The following is a 17,187-nucleotide window of genomic DNA, read 5'->3' as shown; positions in this document are numbered from 1 at the left end:
ATCTCAGCATCAAGCCGACATAGCTTTGAACCATATTGGTGAGCATCTATGCTTTATTTTATTTCCTGCATCTATTAGCAAGATGTGTCCTGAAGTAATTGCTTCTTCACTTTATGCCATTTCAGCTTACAAAAGGTCTTCCAGGAAAACTACTTTCTGATAATGTGGGAAACTATATGTGCAAATCTATCTCCATAAAATTAAAAGCCCAGTTCAATGTCTGTAGCTTCAGACCAATTTAACGGAAAACAGACATCTCCCCTCATTTCCTTAAAATTAATGTAAAATTAATAAAGTATTGTCATGTGTTGTTTTCTTTTTCCAATGTGGATTTACTTCCACATTGCTTTACAGTAAAGGGGAGCTCTCTTATACCTCTAAATGCCCACGTAAGCCTAGGAATGCACATATCAATTTTCTCCTGATAAATTAATTTACCACATGATTATGAAGTTCTTATGCTAAACTCTCAAATATGAACAATTTCAAGATAAACTAAAAATACCCCATATTTAACTCCATAGTCATTTAATGATAAAAGCAAAATACAAGAGCTCTTCAAGGACTAAAATGTAAAGTTGAACAAAGCCTACCAACTTCCTTTCTCCTTTAAAGAGGACTCTTCTATCCGTCTTTTTTTTCCATATACCATATAGATGTAGCTAGTAATGAATGGATTAATTTAAGAAAAATGTAGCAAGTTTCTAGTACCGACATTTGCATCTTTGTTAAGATGAGTCTCATATTAGAAAATGAATCAAAACACTTATTCTTCCAAAGGATAAGAAAGAATTTTGTTAACTGATGTCATGGTTTGGAGGAATAAGGGTAATGTATCATTTCATGAGTAGTTTAAAACAAAACAAACAAAAAAGCCTTGGGAATTATAAAAACTTCTGTTGAATTTATTTACAAACCTACATACCCTGCCTGAAAACATTACCAAATTTTGAGGTTAGATGAGTATCTCATTTTAAAAGGTTTTAACAAAAGTTCCTATCAAATTATCTTTAAAAATACAGTGTAGTATTTAACTCAATATCATAAGCAAAAAAATTTTCATAGTTTTAATTTAAATCTAGCATTCAAGATACTTATAGAAGGTATCTAAAATCATAAATAGGTTTCAGGAGATAAACACAACTATTAATGTCAAAAAAAAAAAAAAAGGCTAATGAACTGCTAAGTTCTCCATTTTCTTCATACTAAACATTTCTGAGATGGCAAAGGGAACTTTGCAAATGCAATTAAGGTTAAGGAAACAGGTTTGGGGATTATTCTAGACTATTCAGGTAAGGCCAATTTAATCACATGAATATTAAAAAAAGAGAACCATTCTCAACTATGGAGAACCAGAGAGGTGGCTGAATAAGGACTCTTTGTAATCTGTTGTTGTTTAGTTGTTAAGTCAAGTCCGGTTCTTTTGTGACCCCATGGACTGTAGCCCACCAGGCTCCTCTGTCCATGGGATTTCTTAGGCAAGAACAATGGAGTGAGTTGGCACTTCCTTCTCCAGGGGATGTTCCTGACCAAAGGATTGAACCCATGTCTCCTGACCTGGCAGGAGAATTCTTCACCACTGAGCCACCAGGAAAGCCCATCTACCTGTAATTATTGGCTTTTTAAGATGGAGGAAGGAGGACCTAAGCCGAGGCTGGAAGTATCAAGGGGACAGATTTTTTCCTAGAGCCTCCAAAAGGGAATATAGACATGCCAACACAGATTTCAGCCCAGTGACATCAGATTTCTGACCTATAGAACCATAAGACAACAGTACTGTTAAAGGCTTTGAATTTTTAATTTGCTGTATAATCAACAGAAAACTAATAATCTGTTGAAGTCATCACAATCATTCCAATCTCAATTTTGTAAAATATAAATTCTTGAATCCAGAAATTAGGGAGGGGGCTACAAGAAATAATGATCCATAAAACCAATCCAATTCGTAATGGCTCCAACAAATGAAAATTGTTTTCAACAGAATATTAAATCAGATTTCCCTAAAACTTCTAAAATCACCTTATGAAAATGGTTCACATTCTTTTAAATGAACATGTATGCTGAACTTAACATTAACAGCTAAAGTACCACATTTTATCAAATCTGCCATGCCATCCATTGTAAGTCACAATATTTTTTGTGCCACTTAAGAAAATCCTGCCAATTACAGTTCTAAGACAGCATCCATTATAAAACACATTGTAAGTTCAGAGATGTTAAATTCAGAAAATGTTTCTTATATAGATTATATATATATGCACCACCTAAAAAATCTTCTGCCATTAAGTAGACAAGAACATCTATAACCAAATTCAAATAATTTTTATTTCTCTGGAGCCCATTTAAGTTCAACAGCTATTTCAGAAAATACAATGTTACTAGTTCAAAAAGACTCAGAGGTAAGAGTGCCATCTACTGAACAATTTGCATAGCGTTCTTTAATCCAAATGTTATTCCTCTAGCTTCTCATTTAAATTTATTATCTACTGTCAACAAAAGCATTTTGCCAAAGAGGGAGCTCTCATCAATAAGCTGACTTCCCAGAGGCTTATAAAATTCTTGCATGAATTCATCAACCAAAAAAACAAATCTGATTATTTGCACTAGTAATGTGTACATCTAAAATCATTCAGTATGTACTTAATCTCTATTTAATTACTATTTTGTATTAAATGTTTTGAGGACCGCAATTCTCAATCCTTCACATACCAAACACATTAACTGGAATTTTTCTTTTCAGGTTTCAATACAAGGTTAACTTTAAAATAATGAAAAAGCAGGAAGGGAAAATTACCATTCAACTCTACAACAAATGAAATATAGTACCAAACTGACTCTGACATCGTTAGATGATCCTTCAAACATGAAATATGGATGTGGAATCTGTACACTATAAGCTTTCATGTATTTCTGTTTTCCCTAAATGCCTTCTATTCTGGAAAAGGCTTATGAAATATTTTCCCAAAGCAGTTTGGATGAGCATAGGGGAGTAGAGAAGAGAGAAGAGGAGAGAGAAGGGAACGCAAAAATCAGGTCACTGCTAAGATCCAAGTCCAAATGCAGAAAAATGGAACAACTCCAAAGCTGAAGAAGAAGTAAGAAATTTAGGATTAGAAAATTGTTGACCATCACCATCCACTGGCCCCTTCCTACATGGGTTAAGTCCGATCTTCAAAGTGAAATGTATTTTAGAAAAATAATGTTCATTTATGTTAATTAAGTTCTAACTTTTAAAGCCCTCATATTATTGAAATCCTGTATTTCACAAAATAACTGCAGATGTGAGATATTAATATTCAAAACTACTAAGTGAACCAATATAGTATATTTTAAAAACTAGTACAGATTTGCTACATATAAACACAGCACAGTGACTAGTGTATTTTTTACTTTTCCTTTTCCTAAAGGGTAAGCAAAAGGTAAATCCTAGTAGTATTACCACCATCACCAGGTTTTTACTGGAAAATGTATATAATTGTACAAGGTAACTATCTGAGAAAACCAGTTGTATATATATTTAAATATTTAGAATAAACATGATTATGAGCTATAAATTTAACAAAAACATGTTTCATTTCATTACATAGCTACTTGAACACTACAAATCTTGTACAGTCATTAATATAAAATACAGTCACTACTATTAAAACATGTACCTTAGAACTGTCTCCTACCCTCAAAACCAAGATAAAGTGATGAACTGAACAACAATAACCAAAATGTACTGGAGCACCTAAACTACAACTACTACCAAAAAGAAAAAATTTTTTTACCATAACCGGAGGTGTAATTAGGGCCCCGACGACCTCTGCCTCTTCCACTATAAGACCTAGAACCTTGTACAGAAGAGACGGTACTTTCATCAGTGGCATATCCTTTCTCTTTTTCAGGCCCTCTGGTGGAAGAAGGTCTGAAACCCATACCAATCTGTCGAAGTTGTTCATCAATCTGTAGTCGTTCCATTCTTAGCTGTTCTACTTCCTATAATGAAAATGAAAAAGGATAAATCTTACATGTATTTCTTTTTTCTTCTTAAAGCCTAGACTTGAGCTATAGTCTGGTCCTACCACTGAACGCAGCTGTGATCTTGGGCAGTTATTTGGCAATGTAGACTGTATTCCTAGTGAACATAATTTACAAGGTCAATTCAACAAGCATTTACTAAATGCCTTAGCATCATGTGCCAACCATGCTAAGTACTACAGGTATACATATAAAAAAGACAAGGACTCTTCTCCTTCAGGGGAATGTTTACAGATGAGCATTAAAATAACCTAGGGGATGGTTAACAGACAACTGCTGAAATAATAGCTAATTATCAGACCTAGTCTTTAAGGAGTATCAAACTCTGCTAAATGAGGTAAAGTACCACCTATGACAAGTATTACTAATAAACTACTTCCCTATCAAAATAGTGACAACTGAGTTGTGGCCTAGCTGAACTGGTAGACTTGGTCATTCAGAGATTGAGGTCATTACAGAATGTGAAAGTAAGGTGTCTATGGAGAAAGCTCTTGGCTAAAAAGCAGTAGAGTACTGCAAAGACAAGTTTTTCAAAGAAAGGAAGGACTTAATCAAGGGTGCTTTGAAAATATTAACATAACAACGATCTGAGTGACTAAAAGGAAAACATAACTAGAGACAGCAGTTCAAGTACCATAAACAACAAAAACACAGCAGGAATAAAAAGAATAAAAAATGACAATTCCAACTTATAATAATTTACAGGGCATTTCTTTTCCAAAACCTTTTCTCTTTATTAACCCAGATAGACTAAACAACAATGGTTAAGAGTTATCAAATGATATATATGGAGGTAGTTCATGTGATTCAGAGAGTACCAGTAACCATCAGGTGTCAACTCTGCTAAGTGCTACAGGTATACAATATAAAAAAGACATGGACTCATCTCCTTCAAGGGAACGTTTATAGATGAGCATTAGTAACCAAGAAAGTCCACATCATTCCCGGTTCTCTCTCCTATTTGCAACAAATTTTAAGAGTGGCCATGTCTTAAACAGAAGGAAAGAAATATAAACGTTCAGCGGGAAAGAGAAAAATGTACATGAGGCCAATCATTTTACAATGGCAAAGGACCTTTTAATATTCTCACACAGAAAGGAAAAAAAAGAGAAATATGAAGCTGAAATAACAAAGATTAAGATTTAAAAATTTACAATACTAATATAAAATTAAAGTTTAATGTGAGAAGGAACAGGATATAAATATGAACACTATACAAACCTTTAGATAAGCAATATGATACTCTAAAAGCACTTGCACATTTCCAATGCTTTCTTTAGTGCCAACAAATACAAATGGAACCATTCCCTGTAAGAAAACACAACATCCCAGTATTTAGTATTTATGTCCTCTAATTCAAGCAAATCTTTTAAATAAATAAACCAACTTTCAAAGAAATTTTCCATCAAACTGGAATGAATTTACAGATTAGATGTATTTTTAGTAGTGCTTGCCTTAAAAACATAATAAAACACATTGGGCAGGTTATCCCTGTAATATATGCTCATATAGCAAAACTTTCAACATCTGTAGGTTGGAAGTACTTCGTGACCATTAACAGAAGTATCATGTACAAACTTTCACAGTGTAAAATAAAGAAATTACTGATATGGGCAAATAGTCACCTTAAGTTATTAAACCAAATGAAAGGATTAACCCTGACCTGTTTTACTTAGTTGAATTTCAAAAGGTGGTTTTAAAAAGTGAGAAGGAAGGGAAGTAAGATACCTAAATGATATGTTTTTTTTTTTTTTCTTTAAAGAAATAAACTTTCAGCTTCCTACTAGCTAAAGAAAATGAACAGTCTAAGGAAACTCACCCAATCACTTTCAATGTCCTTCACTTTCTTGATTTTATAGAATCATTCCTAACAGTTATTTAAATAACCTGGCTTAAGAACTTTGGGTTCTAAATACAGAAATAAGTGTGGCTTAACTTTTTATTCTATATAGGAAACCACTATGTGACTTATTTTCAAAATAATTTTTAAAAAATTTAATTAGTGAATTTTAGTATGGGAAATTAAAAAGAAGAAAGGCACTAGGGCAGGTGCTAAAGCTACAGTACAGAGTACAGCTATCATGGAGCTGAAAGCTGCAGTGACTCTAGAAGAAGTAATTCCAACTAGGAAGGTATGAACAAGGGATTCTACCTTAAGCTTAGGAAGTGAGAAAGCCTTGAGCTATCTTCAAGAATTCATATGCAGAAAACACAGGATGCAAAGTGAACAAAAGATAGGAGGGGAAAAAAAAGAGCTAGAAAGTTTTAATTCATAATGTAATTCTGGGACTATATTACTTACAGTCATTTTAAAGAAATATCCCAATTCTACAGTTGAGAAAAAAATGTGCTCAAAGTCATAAAATCAGCAATTAACCCAACACATTTCGTATCCAGTTACTTAATTCCAAATAATATCCACTTGTTAACTGCCATAATCTATGTTAAAGAAAAAGGTAAAAAGAATCACAATCTCAGAAAAGATATCAAACGCTCCTGTAATAATTTCACTGTAAAGTATTTGTGGAGGTGATGGAATTCCAGCTGAGCTATTTCAAATCCTAAAAGATGATGCTGTTAAATATGCCAGCAAAATTTGGAAAACTCAGCAGTGGCCACAGGACTGGCAAATGTCAGTTCTCATTTCTATCCCAAAGAAAGGCAATGCCAAAGAATGTTCAAACTATCGCACAATACGAAAGGCAGAGGAACCAGAGATCAAATTGCCAACATGCGCTGGATCATTGAAAAAGCAAGAGAGTTCCAGAAAAACATCTATTTCTGCTTTATTGACTATGCCAAAGCCTTTGACTGTGTGGATCACAATAAACTGTGGAAAATTCTGAAAAAGATGGGAATACCAGACCACCTGACCAGCCTCTTGAGAAACCTATATACAGGTCAGGAAGCAACAGTTAGAACTGGACATGGAACAACAGACTGGTTCCAAATAGGAAAAGGAGTATGTCAAGGTTGTATATTGTCACCCTGCTTATTTAACTTATATGCAGAGTACATCATGAGAAACGCTGGGCTGGAAGAAGCACAAGCTGGAATCAAGATTGCCAGGAGAAATATCAATAACCTCAGATATGCAGATGACACCACCCTTATGGCACAAAGTGAAGAGGAACTCAAAAGCCTCTTGATGAAAGTGAAAGTGGAGAGTGAAAAAGTTGGCTTAAAGCTCAACATTCAGAAAACAAACATCATGGCATCCAGTCCCATCACTTCATGGGAAATAGATGGGGAAACAGTGTCAGACTTTATTTTTCTGGGCTCCAAAATCACTGCAGATGGTGACTGCAGCCATGAAATTACAAGACGCTTACTCCTTGGAAGGAAAGTTATGACCAACCTAGATAGATAGCACATTCAAAAGCAGAGACATTACTTTGCCAACAAAGGTTTGTCTAGTCAAGGCTATGGTTTTTCCTGTGGTCATGTATGGATGTGAGCTGGACTGTGAAGAAGGCTGAGCGCCAAAGAATTGATGCTTTTGAACTGTGGTGTTGGAGAAGACTCTTGAGAGTCCCTTGGACTGCAAGGAGATCCAACCAGTCCGTTCTGAAGGAGACCAGCCCTGGGATTTCTTTGGAAGGAATGATGCTAAAGCTGAAACTCCAGTACTTTGGCCACCTCATGTGAAGAGTTGACTCATTGGAAAAGACTCTGATGCTGGGAGGGATTGGGGGCAGGAGGAGAAGGGGACGACAGAGGATGAGATGGCTGGATGGCATCACTGACTCGATGGACGTGAGTCTGGGTGAACTCCAGGAGTTGGTGATGGACAGAGAGGCCTGGTGTGCTGCGATTCATGGGGTCGCAAAGAGTCGGACACGACTGAGCGACTGAACTGAACTGAACACATTAGCAAAGTAATGCTCGAAATCCTCCAAGCAAGGCTTAAACAGTACGTGAAACCAAGAACTACCAAATAGATGTTCAAACTGGATTTAGAAAAAGGCAGAAGAACCAGAGATCAAATTGCCAACATCTATTGGGTCACTAAAAAAAGCAAGAGAATTCCAGAAAAACATCTACTGCTTCACTGACTACTCTAAAGCCTTTGACTGTGTGGGTCACAATAAACTGTGGAAAATTCTTCAAGAGATGGGAATACCAGGCCACCTGACCTGCCTCCTGATAAATCTGTATGCAGGTCAAAAAGCAAGTTAGAACCAGACATGCAACAATGGACTGGTTCAAAATTGGTAAAGGAATACGTCAAGGCTGTGTACTGTCACCCTGCTTATTTAACTTATATGCAGAATACATCGTGTGAAATGCCGGGCTGGATGAAGTATAAGCTGGAATCAAGATTGCCAGGAGAAATATCAATAACCTCATATATGCAGATAACACCACTCTTACGGCAGAAAGTGAAGAGGAACTTTCAGAAAGTGAAGAGCCTCCTGATGAAAGTGAAAGACGAGAGTGAAAAAGCTGGCTTAAAACTCAATATTCAAAAAACTAAGATCATGGCATCTGGTCCCATCACTTCATGGCAAATAGATGGGGAAACGATTTTAACAGCAAGAGATTTTATTTCTTGGGCTGCAAAATCAATGCAGATGGTGACTGCAGCCATGAAATTGAAAGATGCTTGCTCCTTGGAAGAAAAGCTATGACCAACCTAGACAGCATATTAAAAAGCAGAGACATTACTTTGTCAACAAAGGTCCGTCTTGTCAAAGCTATGGTTTTTCCAGTAGTCATGTATGGATCTGAGAGCTGGACTATAAAGAAAACTGGCACTGAAGAATTGATGCTTTTAAAATGTGGTGTTGGAGAAGACTCTTGACAGTCCCTTAGACTGCAAGGAGATCCAATCAGTCCATCCTGAAGGAAATCAGACCTGAATATTCATTGAAAGGATTGATGCTGAATGTAAAACTCCAATACTTTGGCCACCTGATGCGAAGAACTGACTCATCGGAAAATATGCTGATGCTGGGAAAGACTGAAGGCAGGAGAAGGGGAGGAACAGAAGATGAGATGGTTGGATGGCATCACCAACTCAGTGGACATGAGTCTGAGCAAGCTCTGGGAGTTGGTGATGGATGGACAGGGAAGCCTGGCATGCTGCAGTCCATGGGGTCGCAAAGAGTCAGACGCGACTAGTCGAACTGACCCCACATAAGCTCTATCAACTTTGAGATTTATTTTCACGTTCAATGCTTTGAAAATTAAAATGTTCTGTTTATTTAGGCTTTTGACTTTTCTTTAAAATATTAAAAGATATAGCAAAACAATACATGCATACCTACACAGCGACCAGATTAAAACTGAGCAGCATTGGTTTCTTTTATAGAAAGGCACAGTGTGCCCTCCCCTTCCTCTTTTTTAATCCCAATCTGTTTGATAATTTACATAATCTACTTGGTGTCTTTTAGCATTTAAATTTCTTAATTCTGGCACAGAAATGGGAGGTAAAAATGACCAAAACTACAAAGTAAAGTGTACTAATTTATGAAGGACATCCTGAAAGAATCAGCTTGCAACAAGGTGGTAAATACTGGAAAGCAGCTAGGAATAAGTCAAGCTAAGGGAAGACTAGATATTACTACCAAGCTAAGATATTTATAATTGAGTCATTTAATGACCTTGCTCAGTAAACACCTTAATATTCAGACCAATTTTATCCAGGACTTATAAGCCAAACTGTTATTGTTGTTTAGTTGTTAAGTCATGTCCAACTGTTCTGCAACCCCATGGGCTGTAGTCCACCAGGCTCCTCTGTCCATTAGGATTTCCCAGGCAAAACTACTGGAATTGTTTGTCATTTCCTCCTCTGGGGCTTTTCCCAACCCAGGAATCAAACCTGCATATCCTGCATTGGCAGGCAGGTTCTTTACGACTGAATCACCAGGGAAGCCTTGTATGCCAAATGGGTCACCATTATTTTACACGTTAAATATATCAACAGAGATGGTGTCAACAGTATGACACCCTTGATTTTAATGGGGTCGTCACCAACCCTCCAGGTGGGTATGGTGTTTGCTTAATACGAAGTTAAAATTACTTAAGGTTTACATCAATTTTTAAAGCTGTGTAGGATGTAATCACGGAGAAGGCAATGGCACCCCACTCCAGTACTTTTGCCTAGAAAATCCCATGGACGGAGGAGCCTGGTAGGCTGTAGTCCATGGGGTCGCTAGAGTCGGACACGACTGAGCAACTTCACTTTCACTTTTCACTTTCACGCACTGGAGAACGAAATGGCAACCTACTCCAGGACAATCCCAGGAACGGGGAAGCCTGGTGGGCTACAGTCCACGGGGTCGCTGGAGTCGGACACGACTGAGCGACTTCACTTTCACTTTTCACTTTCATGCATTGGAGAAGGAAATGGCAACCCATTCCAGTGTTCTTGCCTGGAGAATCCCAGGGATGGGGAAGCCTAGTGGGCTGCTGTCTATGGGGTCCCACAGAGTCAGACATGACTGAAGCGACTTAGCAGCAGCAGCAGGATGTAATCAATCTACAAGTACTCATTTGCAAAACAGTCATTTGTTTTTCCTCATTCGTTTTTATCACCACATTCTTGATTCTAAAAGAATCAAGGAAATGTTGTCTTTCACTGGGACCTTTACAACATCCAGTATATGGTGTGAGGCTGTTTATCTTAGCAAATGTCTTCAGTTTCCTCCATGTGCCTCTTTAAAAAAAAAAAAAACTTACTTTGTCCAATAAGCAAACAAACTCCCCAGTTACCCACTGTGCAAAACTGAAGAAGTTGTGAATGTACTGTTTTCTGGGAGATAATTTTGGGGGTGGGAGAGGGGGAAGTCTTTGCCTTATATTCAGACATATAACTATATAGAGTTGACCACTACAGCCACAAAGGTTAGTGATGCTTAAAGTGGTGGATAAGAAGTTTAAAAAAAAAAAAAAAAAAGCACAGTGGACAAGACATTAACATGTAGCAAAAAGACTGAAAACAAATTTCAGAAAGTTGGCATCAGCTGCTGCTGCTAAGCCACTTCAGTTGTGTCCAACTCTGTATGACCCCATAGACAGCAGCCCACCTGGATCCTCTGTCCCTGGGATTCTCCAGGCAAGACTACTGGAGTGGGTTCCCAGTTCCTTCTCCAATGCATGCACGCATGCTAAGTCACTTCAGTTGTGTCCGACTCTGTGTGACCCTATGGACAGCAGCCCACCAGGCTCCTCTGTCCATGGGAGTCTCTAAGCAAGAATACTGAAGGGGGTTGCCATTTCCTTCTCCAAAGGCATCAGAATGACCAGCAATGTTAAAGCTTAAAGATTTCATTTAAGAAATGGTCAGAGCTTACAAAAAAAAAAAGTCAAAAAACCTTTATTAAGAATTCCTTTACAGCCAACTGTTTTGTTTAGAGTACCAAATTCTTTATACTCTAAGTACAAAAAAAAGAAAAAAGAAAAAAAAAGAACTGATAAGATTATCAAACTAGAGTCTTTTTTAAATCAAAAATTGGCCTTTTTACTGAAGCACTGAGAAACAGACCTTTAAAAAAAAAATTTCACTGCAGAGGCAGAGTAGTTCACTGGATGTAACTTTCTTAAAACAATTTTCAAAATATAAAAGAATTGGGGGGGGGGGTGGACACAGGCAAATTATGTTTTAAATACTTACATCTTCTCTAGGTAGTTTATTTTCATTGTCTCCTTCAATTCTCACCCGAACCACACCAGATTTGTCTACTATTTCTTGAATAACTTTGCCATTTTTCCCAATTACTTTTCCTTTAATAAGAGAAAACATATATAATAATAAATTAAAAACCAACACTGCTATCATTTCAACATCAGCCCAAATAATTTATGACTTGCTATCAAATTATAAAAACCAAGCAAAACTGCATCTTTTTATTCTCAATTAACTCACCCTAACGACAATTGAGAAACATATCTTTGGTATGAAACCTCCTTCTCTTCAGTATGGCTAAGGTTGCTACTATTAACTGAGATCAATAACTCTACTCACATGTAAGATATTTTCAAAGTCCAACTATTTTTTAATATGTTCTATACCATTTTTATATTTTTAAAATATCAAGTCCAACCCATTTATTCCAAAAGCTTGAATTATAGAAATAAAGGCAAAAAGAAAACTTTTATTTTGGCATTAATTACATCAATTTGTTTACATTTATGACATATTACATATATTATTATTAAAACAACTAACAATGTCATCAACCTGGCTTTTATTTTCAAGGTCCTACTTAAAAGACAACTGTGACTTGAAGATTCTTTTTAAATGAATATTCTCTTCACTGAAATAAAATATTTACCTTTAACAAGTATTACATTTTACACCTATAAGTGTTTAAAGTACTTTAGAACTATACAACTACATACAAAATATATATGGGTTGCTGTCTTCTTCCTAGATATGAAATACTGTGAAATGACATAGAATTCAAATTATTTACCTTCTCCACACTTAACTTGTTAAGTCTGTCAAATAACAGAGTATCTGACAATTAGAGAAACTAAAAGGAGGATATGAAGATGCTCTTCACCTAGGGAACTCACTTTTTATAAAGCTAATATACACCCATAAAATAACAAAGCAATACTGGGTAGTGTTACTTGGTAACAGAAGTAAATGTTCCAGTAACCATTACTATAAATAGATGTATACTAAGTTAACAGTAACATCTTACTTGTTATTAAGTTCAAATCCTCAGTTAAAATGTTACACTATACCAGCAATCTATTTGCACAATAAATTAATTTTGGCTGAAACAGGTTATAATGTAAGTTCCTCCTACTGTATGCTTGACAGAACAGCTTCCAATAAAGAATAAATAAGGGGGGAGGGCGACAAACAAGGGAATAATGGCAACAGTAAGCCAGTCAATACAACAGACGCTATTATAGGATTTTCAAACCTCCTTGCCCAATAACCCTAAATTTAAAGCAGCAGCGACTGAACAAGAGAAAAAACAAAATAGAGTAGGACAGGGAATTCACATGTTGCATGTCTTCTCAGAGCAGCCCTAGCAGCAGCATATAAAAGCAACCTTCATGTTAACACAGTGAAGCTCAAGCAGCAACTCCATCCTTGACCCTGCTAAAAATAAGCAAATATCTTTTCGAAAAAAACAAAAATCAGATTGTTACATCATACCCCCTCCCCAAAATCTCTGCCCCTTACTTCTTGTGAACTATACCAGTGGTGAGTGAATATCCATCACCCTTCTGGGGTCTGTGGCAAGGACCTACCTGCAAGTTTTATTTAGTCCCACCAGAGACCGTCAATATTTTAACTGATCATTTCCACAGTTTAAATTCCAAAGCATATTGACAAACTGAAGCAGACCTGTGGTATAATTTGAGCACTGAGCATAAATGCTGAAGGGACAGAGTAGAGAAGTGATTAAGGAAGGCTTCCAGGAGCTGAAGTTTCATTTCATTTTCAAATCAATGTTCACATAATACTTTTGATTTGGGAGGGGTGGGAATGGTCAACAAGTCTAGAACTCTTGGAACCTGAATATATGTGAGAATTCTCTCTGAAACTTACCCACCAAGTAGTCCTCATTTCCTTTTACTTCTCAGTCCTCTTTTTCTCTTTCACTTTGACTAAGAATGTACTATTTTTCAAAAGACTGCTTCACCCAGAAAACATTTTAGAGAAAGATGTAGTGCTACTATAAATAGACAGCACTCAACTCAGGTCTTTATACTACTTCTGAGTATTTAACCAATGTATAACAGTTGCTGCTAATATTTATTTTCTAAATAGTAAACAAATAACCCAAATAAAGCCAAACAAGCCAGGGTAGAGGAAAACAAGAGACATGTTAGATTCTCACATCACTGAACAGATAAACAAAGAGAAGAATCTGAGAACTATAAATATATCCAATTTCCTGTTTCTCAAATATGAGACATTTTTATTTAAGGTTAACACTACCACAAACTCTGTAAGACCAATGCTATCTTCTACAGAATTGTTGGATTGGAAAGAACCATGACTCCCTTGGACACACTCACCTCCAAATGATTTTTACAAGTGAAGAAATCTAAGTTAAATTATGTTCTGTGAAAGCAGCAACCAAAATGTTAGTACTGATAGCTGTCAATAATGGGAGCATTATATAAACAATCAAGGGGATCATTTTCAAAAGCATCGTTCTTGCCAAAGGATTTCCCTTGACAGAAATGAGTATTTGGTAACATTTTGTATCTTACCATTTATTTAAATTATATAAAATTCATAAGACTTATATTTAATTTTAACCTCTTAACTCATCATCTCCAGCCACTCAGTACACAGTGACTGCTAACAATACATGTTAACAAGTGGAGCTAAATTAGTAGTATATCATAGACATCCAAATGTTTAGGCAGAAGTGAAAAGCTTTTTCTATAGTTGAATACCAACAGACTGTAGACATCCAAATGTTTAGGCAGAAGTGAAAAGCTTTTTCTATAGTTGAATACCAACAGACTGTCCAAATTCTTGTAGTGTACGCTATTATCGCAAATACACTACTTGTTATTGGCCAAAACAAACATTTTTAATAGCACAAGTGTGCTGTTGTTTTTTAATTTTCACCTATTAATGTTTCAGACTCTGACAAGTAAAATGTATATAGAATCTTTTCCTAAAGGTAGACAAGGTGTACTTATATACAAATGGAGCCCAAGGGGCTCAATTTCATTATAGTCAAAAAACTAAGGAGACTCAACACATGACCAAAAGTCATAAAAAAATCATCCCCCTAGAAAATGTCATTACTTTGTGTTGATGCTTATATTAAATATAGAATCACTAAGTATAATTTAACATGTGACCAAGATTTCTCTGTTTCAGACTGCATCTTAAAGGATAGATCACACAGATATAGAGAATATTATTAACAAAGCTATTTAACAACTGATCTCTTAAGTTATAATGCTCATTAACTGCAGCTTCAAAAGCAAAACCTGTTGTCACTTAACGTAGAACCCACGGGCACATCAGTTTTCATCAAAAGTGTCAAAAACTTAATAGTGAAACCTCCCCTAATATCATCACCATCCTTCTCTTCTGCCCACGACTTCTTATGACTTCTTATCCTTATTTGAGGTTTTTGCAACAACTATCACTTCTCAAACCCTACTGTGTAGAAGTTTATTACCCTATTGTTAGTCCACTCAAACTTTTTCTTCTGCACCAAACAAAAGAAAACAATTACCACAAATACCTTCTCAAAAAAGTACTACAATTTTGATGGATGTATGAAAGATAAAAAGACACCAAGCAAATGAAAATATTAAGAAAGAAGCGAAGGGGATGAAAAAGCTTAAGAAAAACTGTAATGCCAAACTGTTATTAAAAAAAAAAAATTCCACATAACTTAGAAGGTAAATGTTATCAGGAAAGGCTAATTTTTAATTAAGTCATCATATGTAATTAAATAACATTTAACTTAACATTTAGTAGAAGTACTTACCAACAAGATTCCTAGGAACCTGAATAAAATCCTCCACAAATTCCAAGAAACCTCTAGCCTTTTTTACAGCATCAGCACTCTGCGGAGTAGGGTGGGGGAACAAACATGAAATTCAATCTTGAAGAAACCCACAATCCACAACAAAAATACAAGAAAGAAAAAAGAAACTGAACTGTCATGCTCCAGTACAAGATTCTGCTTAGACGACCAAAGTGCTATTTCAAGTCAAGTATTCATAAAGTACTTTTCCAAAAAAAAGAGTAATCATTAAAGAGCTAGGGCAAAAAGGCTTTTACAATCAAAATGTTAGACATCTTTACAGTCCCTAAGACATCTAAAACTGTCTAAACATTAAGCTCCTGAGAAAACTGAGAGAGTTTAACTTACTTATGTTAGCGAAATTTTAACCCCATCCTAAATACATCTGGCCCACACTTCTATGCTGGTTTCTCCAGGTGAATTAAAAAAAAAAAAGAACTGTTTATACTGTATGTGCTGTCTGCATTGTTTTCTCCTTCTCAATGTAAGAAACGATTTAAAAGGCTGTTTTTGTAGGGATGCATTTTAAAAATTACCTACTAATATGATCATTAAAATTCCTAAGCTCTAACAGTTAAAATTTAAAAAAACTAGAAGACGGGGGGGAAGGTCAGGTTGTGTTCTGTAAAAGGAATTTATAGTTCTCAGTAACAATTAACTTCCACTTTTAATGTTTGTCCTTTAATAACCATAAAGCAAGTATGTTGTGTGCTCAATACATCATACATAGCAAAAATTTAAACTCCATATTCAATCTTCATAAACTGTTATGGTAAGCACTGTTATTTTCATTTTACAATGTGGAAAACTATGCAGGGGAACTGCCTAACTTTCTCCAAGTCTTCTCAAAGTGGTAGAGACAAAATTCCAATTCCAGTAATATGGCTCTTAAAGCCTTTCATCTTAATCACTTTGGTATATTGCCTACTTCTAAAGGTTTCAAAAGTAAAAATCAGACCTCCAGTCACATTCACTATATGACTTAAATGAAAAGTCGAGACTTAAAATTATCACACCCAAAAACTCATCTATTTTACTCTAATGTGAAGGATGGTCTTAATGAAGGAAAGCTTGTTTTATTTTTCAGATTATGTTCATGCCCACACAACTGTCACAATTAACCAGTGACAAAATATTTAAAATTCAAGGTCTACAAAAGGTATTATTTACTATTTACAGCTGCCAGTACCTGACATAATAAACACTCAAAAAATACTTGAATAAATTATTTGTAATGCACATAAAGCTGAGAAATTCAGAAGCAGTTGATTAAGGAACTCTGGAAAACAGTACACATTAAATATCCAATAATCTTTCAAGGCCCTGTAATTATATATATTAGCATATTATAATATATATACTAATACAGTATCTTTAATCAACCTACATGTAATGATACTAGACTTGCAATTTTAAACTATTCCACCCAGAAACTAAAATTCCAGACAACCGTTAATATGCTATAGTAAAATTACCCAAGGTGGGGGACAAGCAGCATACCTCTCCGTAGATTCTAAATGTTCCAGTATCTTCATCTAGCTCAATAGCTGTAACTCCAGGAACCTTTCTAGCTTGCTGTATGTTACTACCATGTGTTCCTATCGCCAGGCCCATCAAATCTTCTCTCACAACAAATTCCTCATGAAAAGCTGCTGCAAGTTGCTTTGTGCACTAGTAAAAGAGGCAAATT

General features: G+C 35.7%; 1 protein-coding gene across 6 annotated transcripts in view; it reads right to left on the bottom strand.

The window, feature by feature from the left end:
* FXR1 (FMR1 autosomal homolog 1) overlaps positions 1-17,187 on the bottom strand; it is a 73,183-nt gene that overhangs the window by 8,615 nt on the left and 47,381 nt on the right. For 3 of the 6 annotated variants that reach the window (XM_086395630.1, XM_086395641.1, XM_086395661.1), the window contains exons 8-13: positions 16,998-17,168; positions 15,459-15,537; positions 11,642-11,751; positions 5,245-5,331; positions 3,924-3,981; positions 3,774-3,836 (exon numbers count right to left, since the gene is read on the bottom strand). In XM_086395630.1, the coding sequence (XP_086251756.1) occupies positions 3,774-3,836; positions 3,924-3,981; positions 5,245-5,331; positions 11,642-11,751; positions 15,459-15,537; positions 16,998-17,168 (568 nt within the window). Of the gene's footprint in view, positions 1-3,773; positions 3,982-5,244; positions 5,332-11,641; positions 11,752-15,458; positions 15,538-16,997; positions 17,169-17,187 lie in introns of all 6 variants that reach the window. The other 3 variants (XM_086395612.1, XM_086395620.1, XM_086395651.1) reach the window with 1 other exon arrangement.

Source organism: Bos grunniens, chromosome 1, assembly GCF_055505025.1.
Source record: "Bos grunniens cultivar Pamir isolate PY7600 chromosome 1, Bosgru_T2T1.0, whole genome shotgun sequence".
Lineage (NCBI taxonomy): Eukaryota > Metazoa > Chordata > Mammalia > Artiodactyla > Bovidae > Bos > Bos grunniens.
This window is presented reverse-complemented; position numbering and strand designations above follow the sequence as displayed.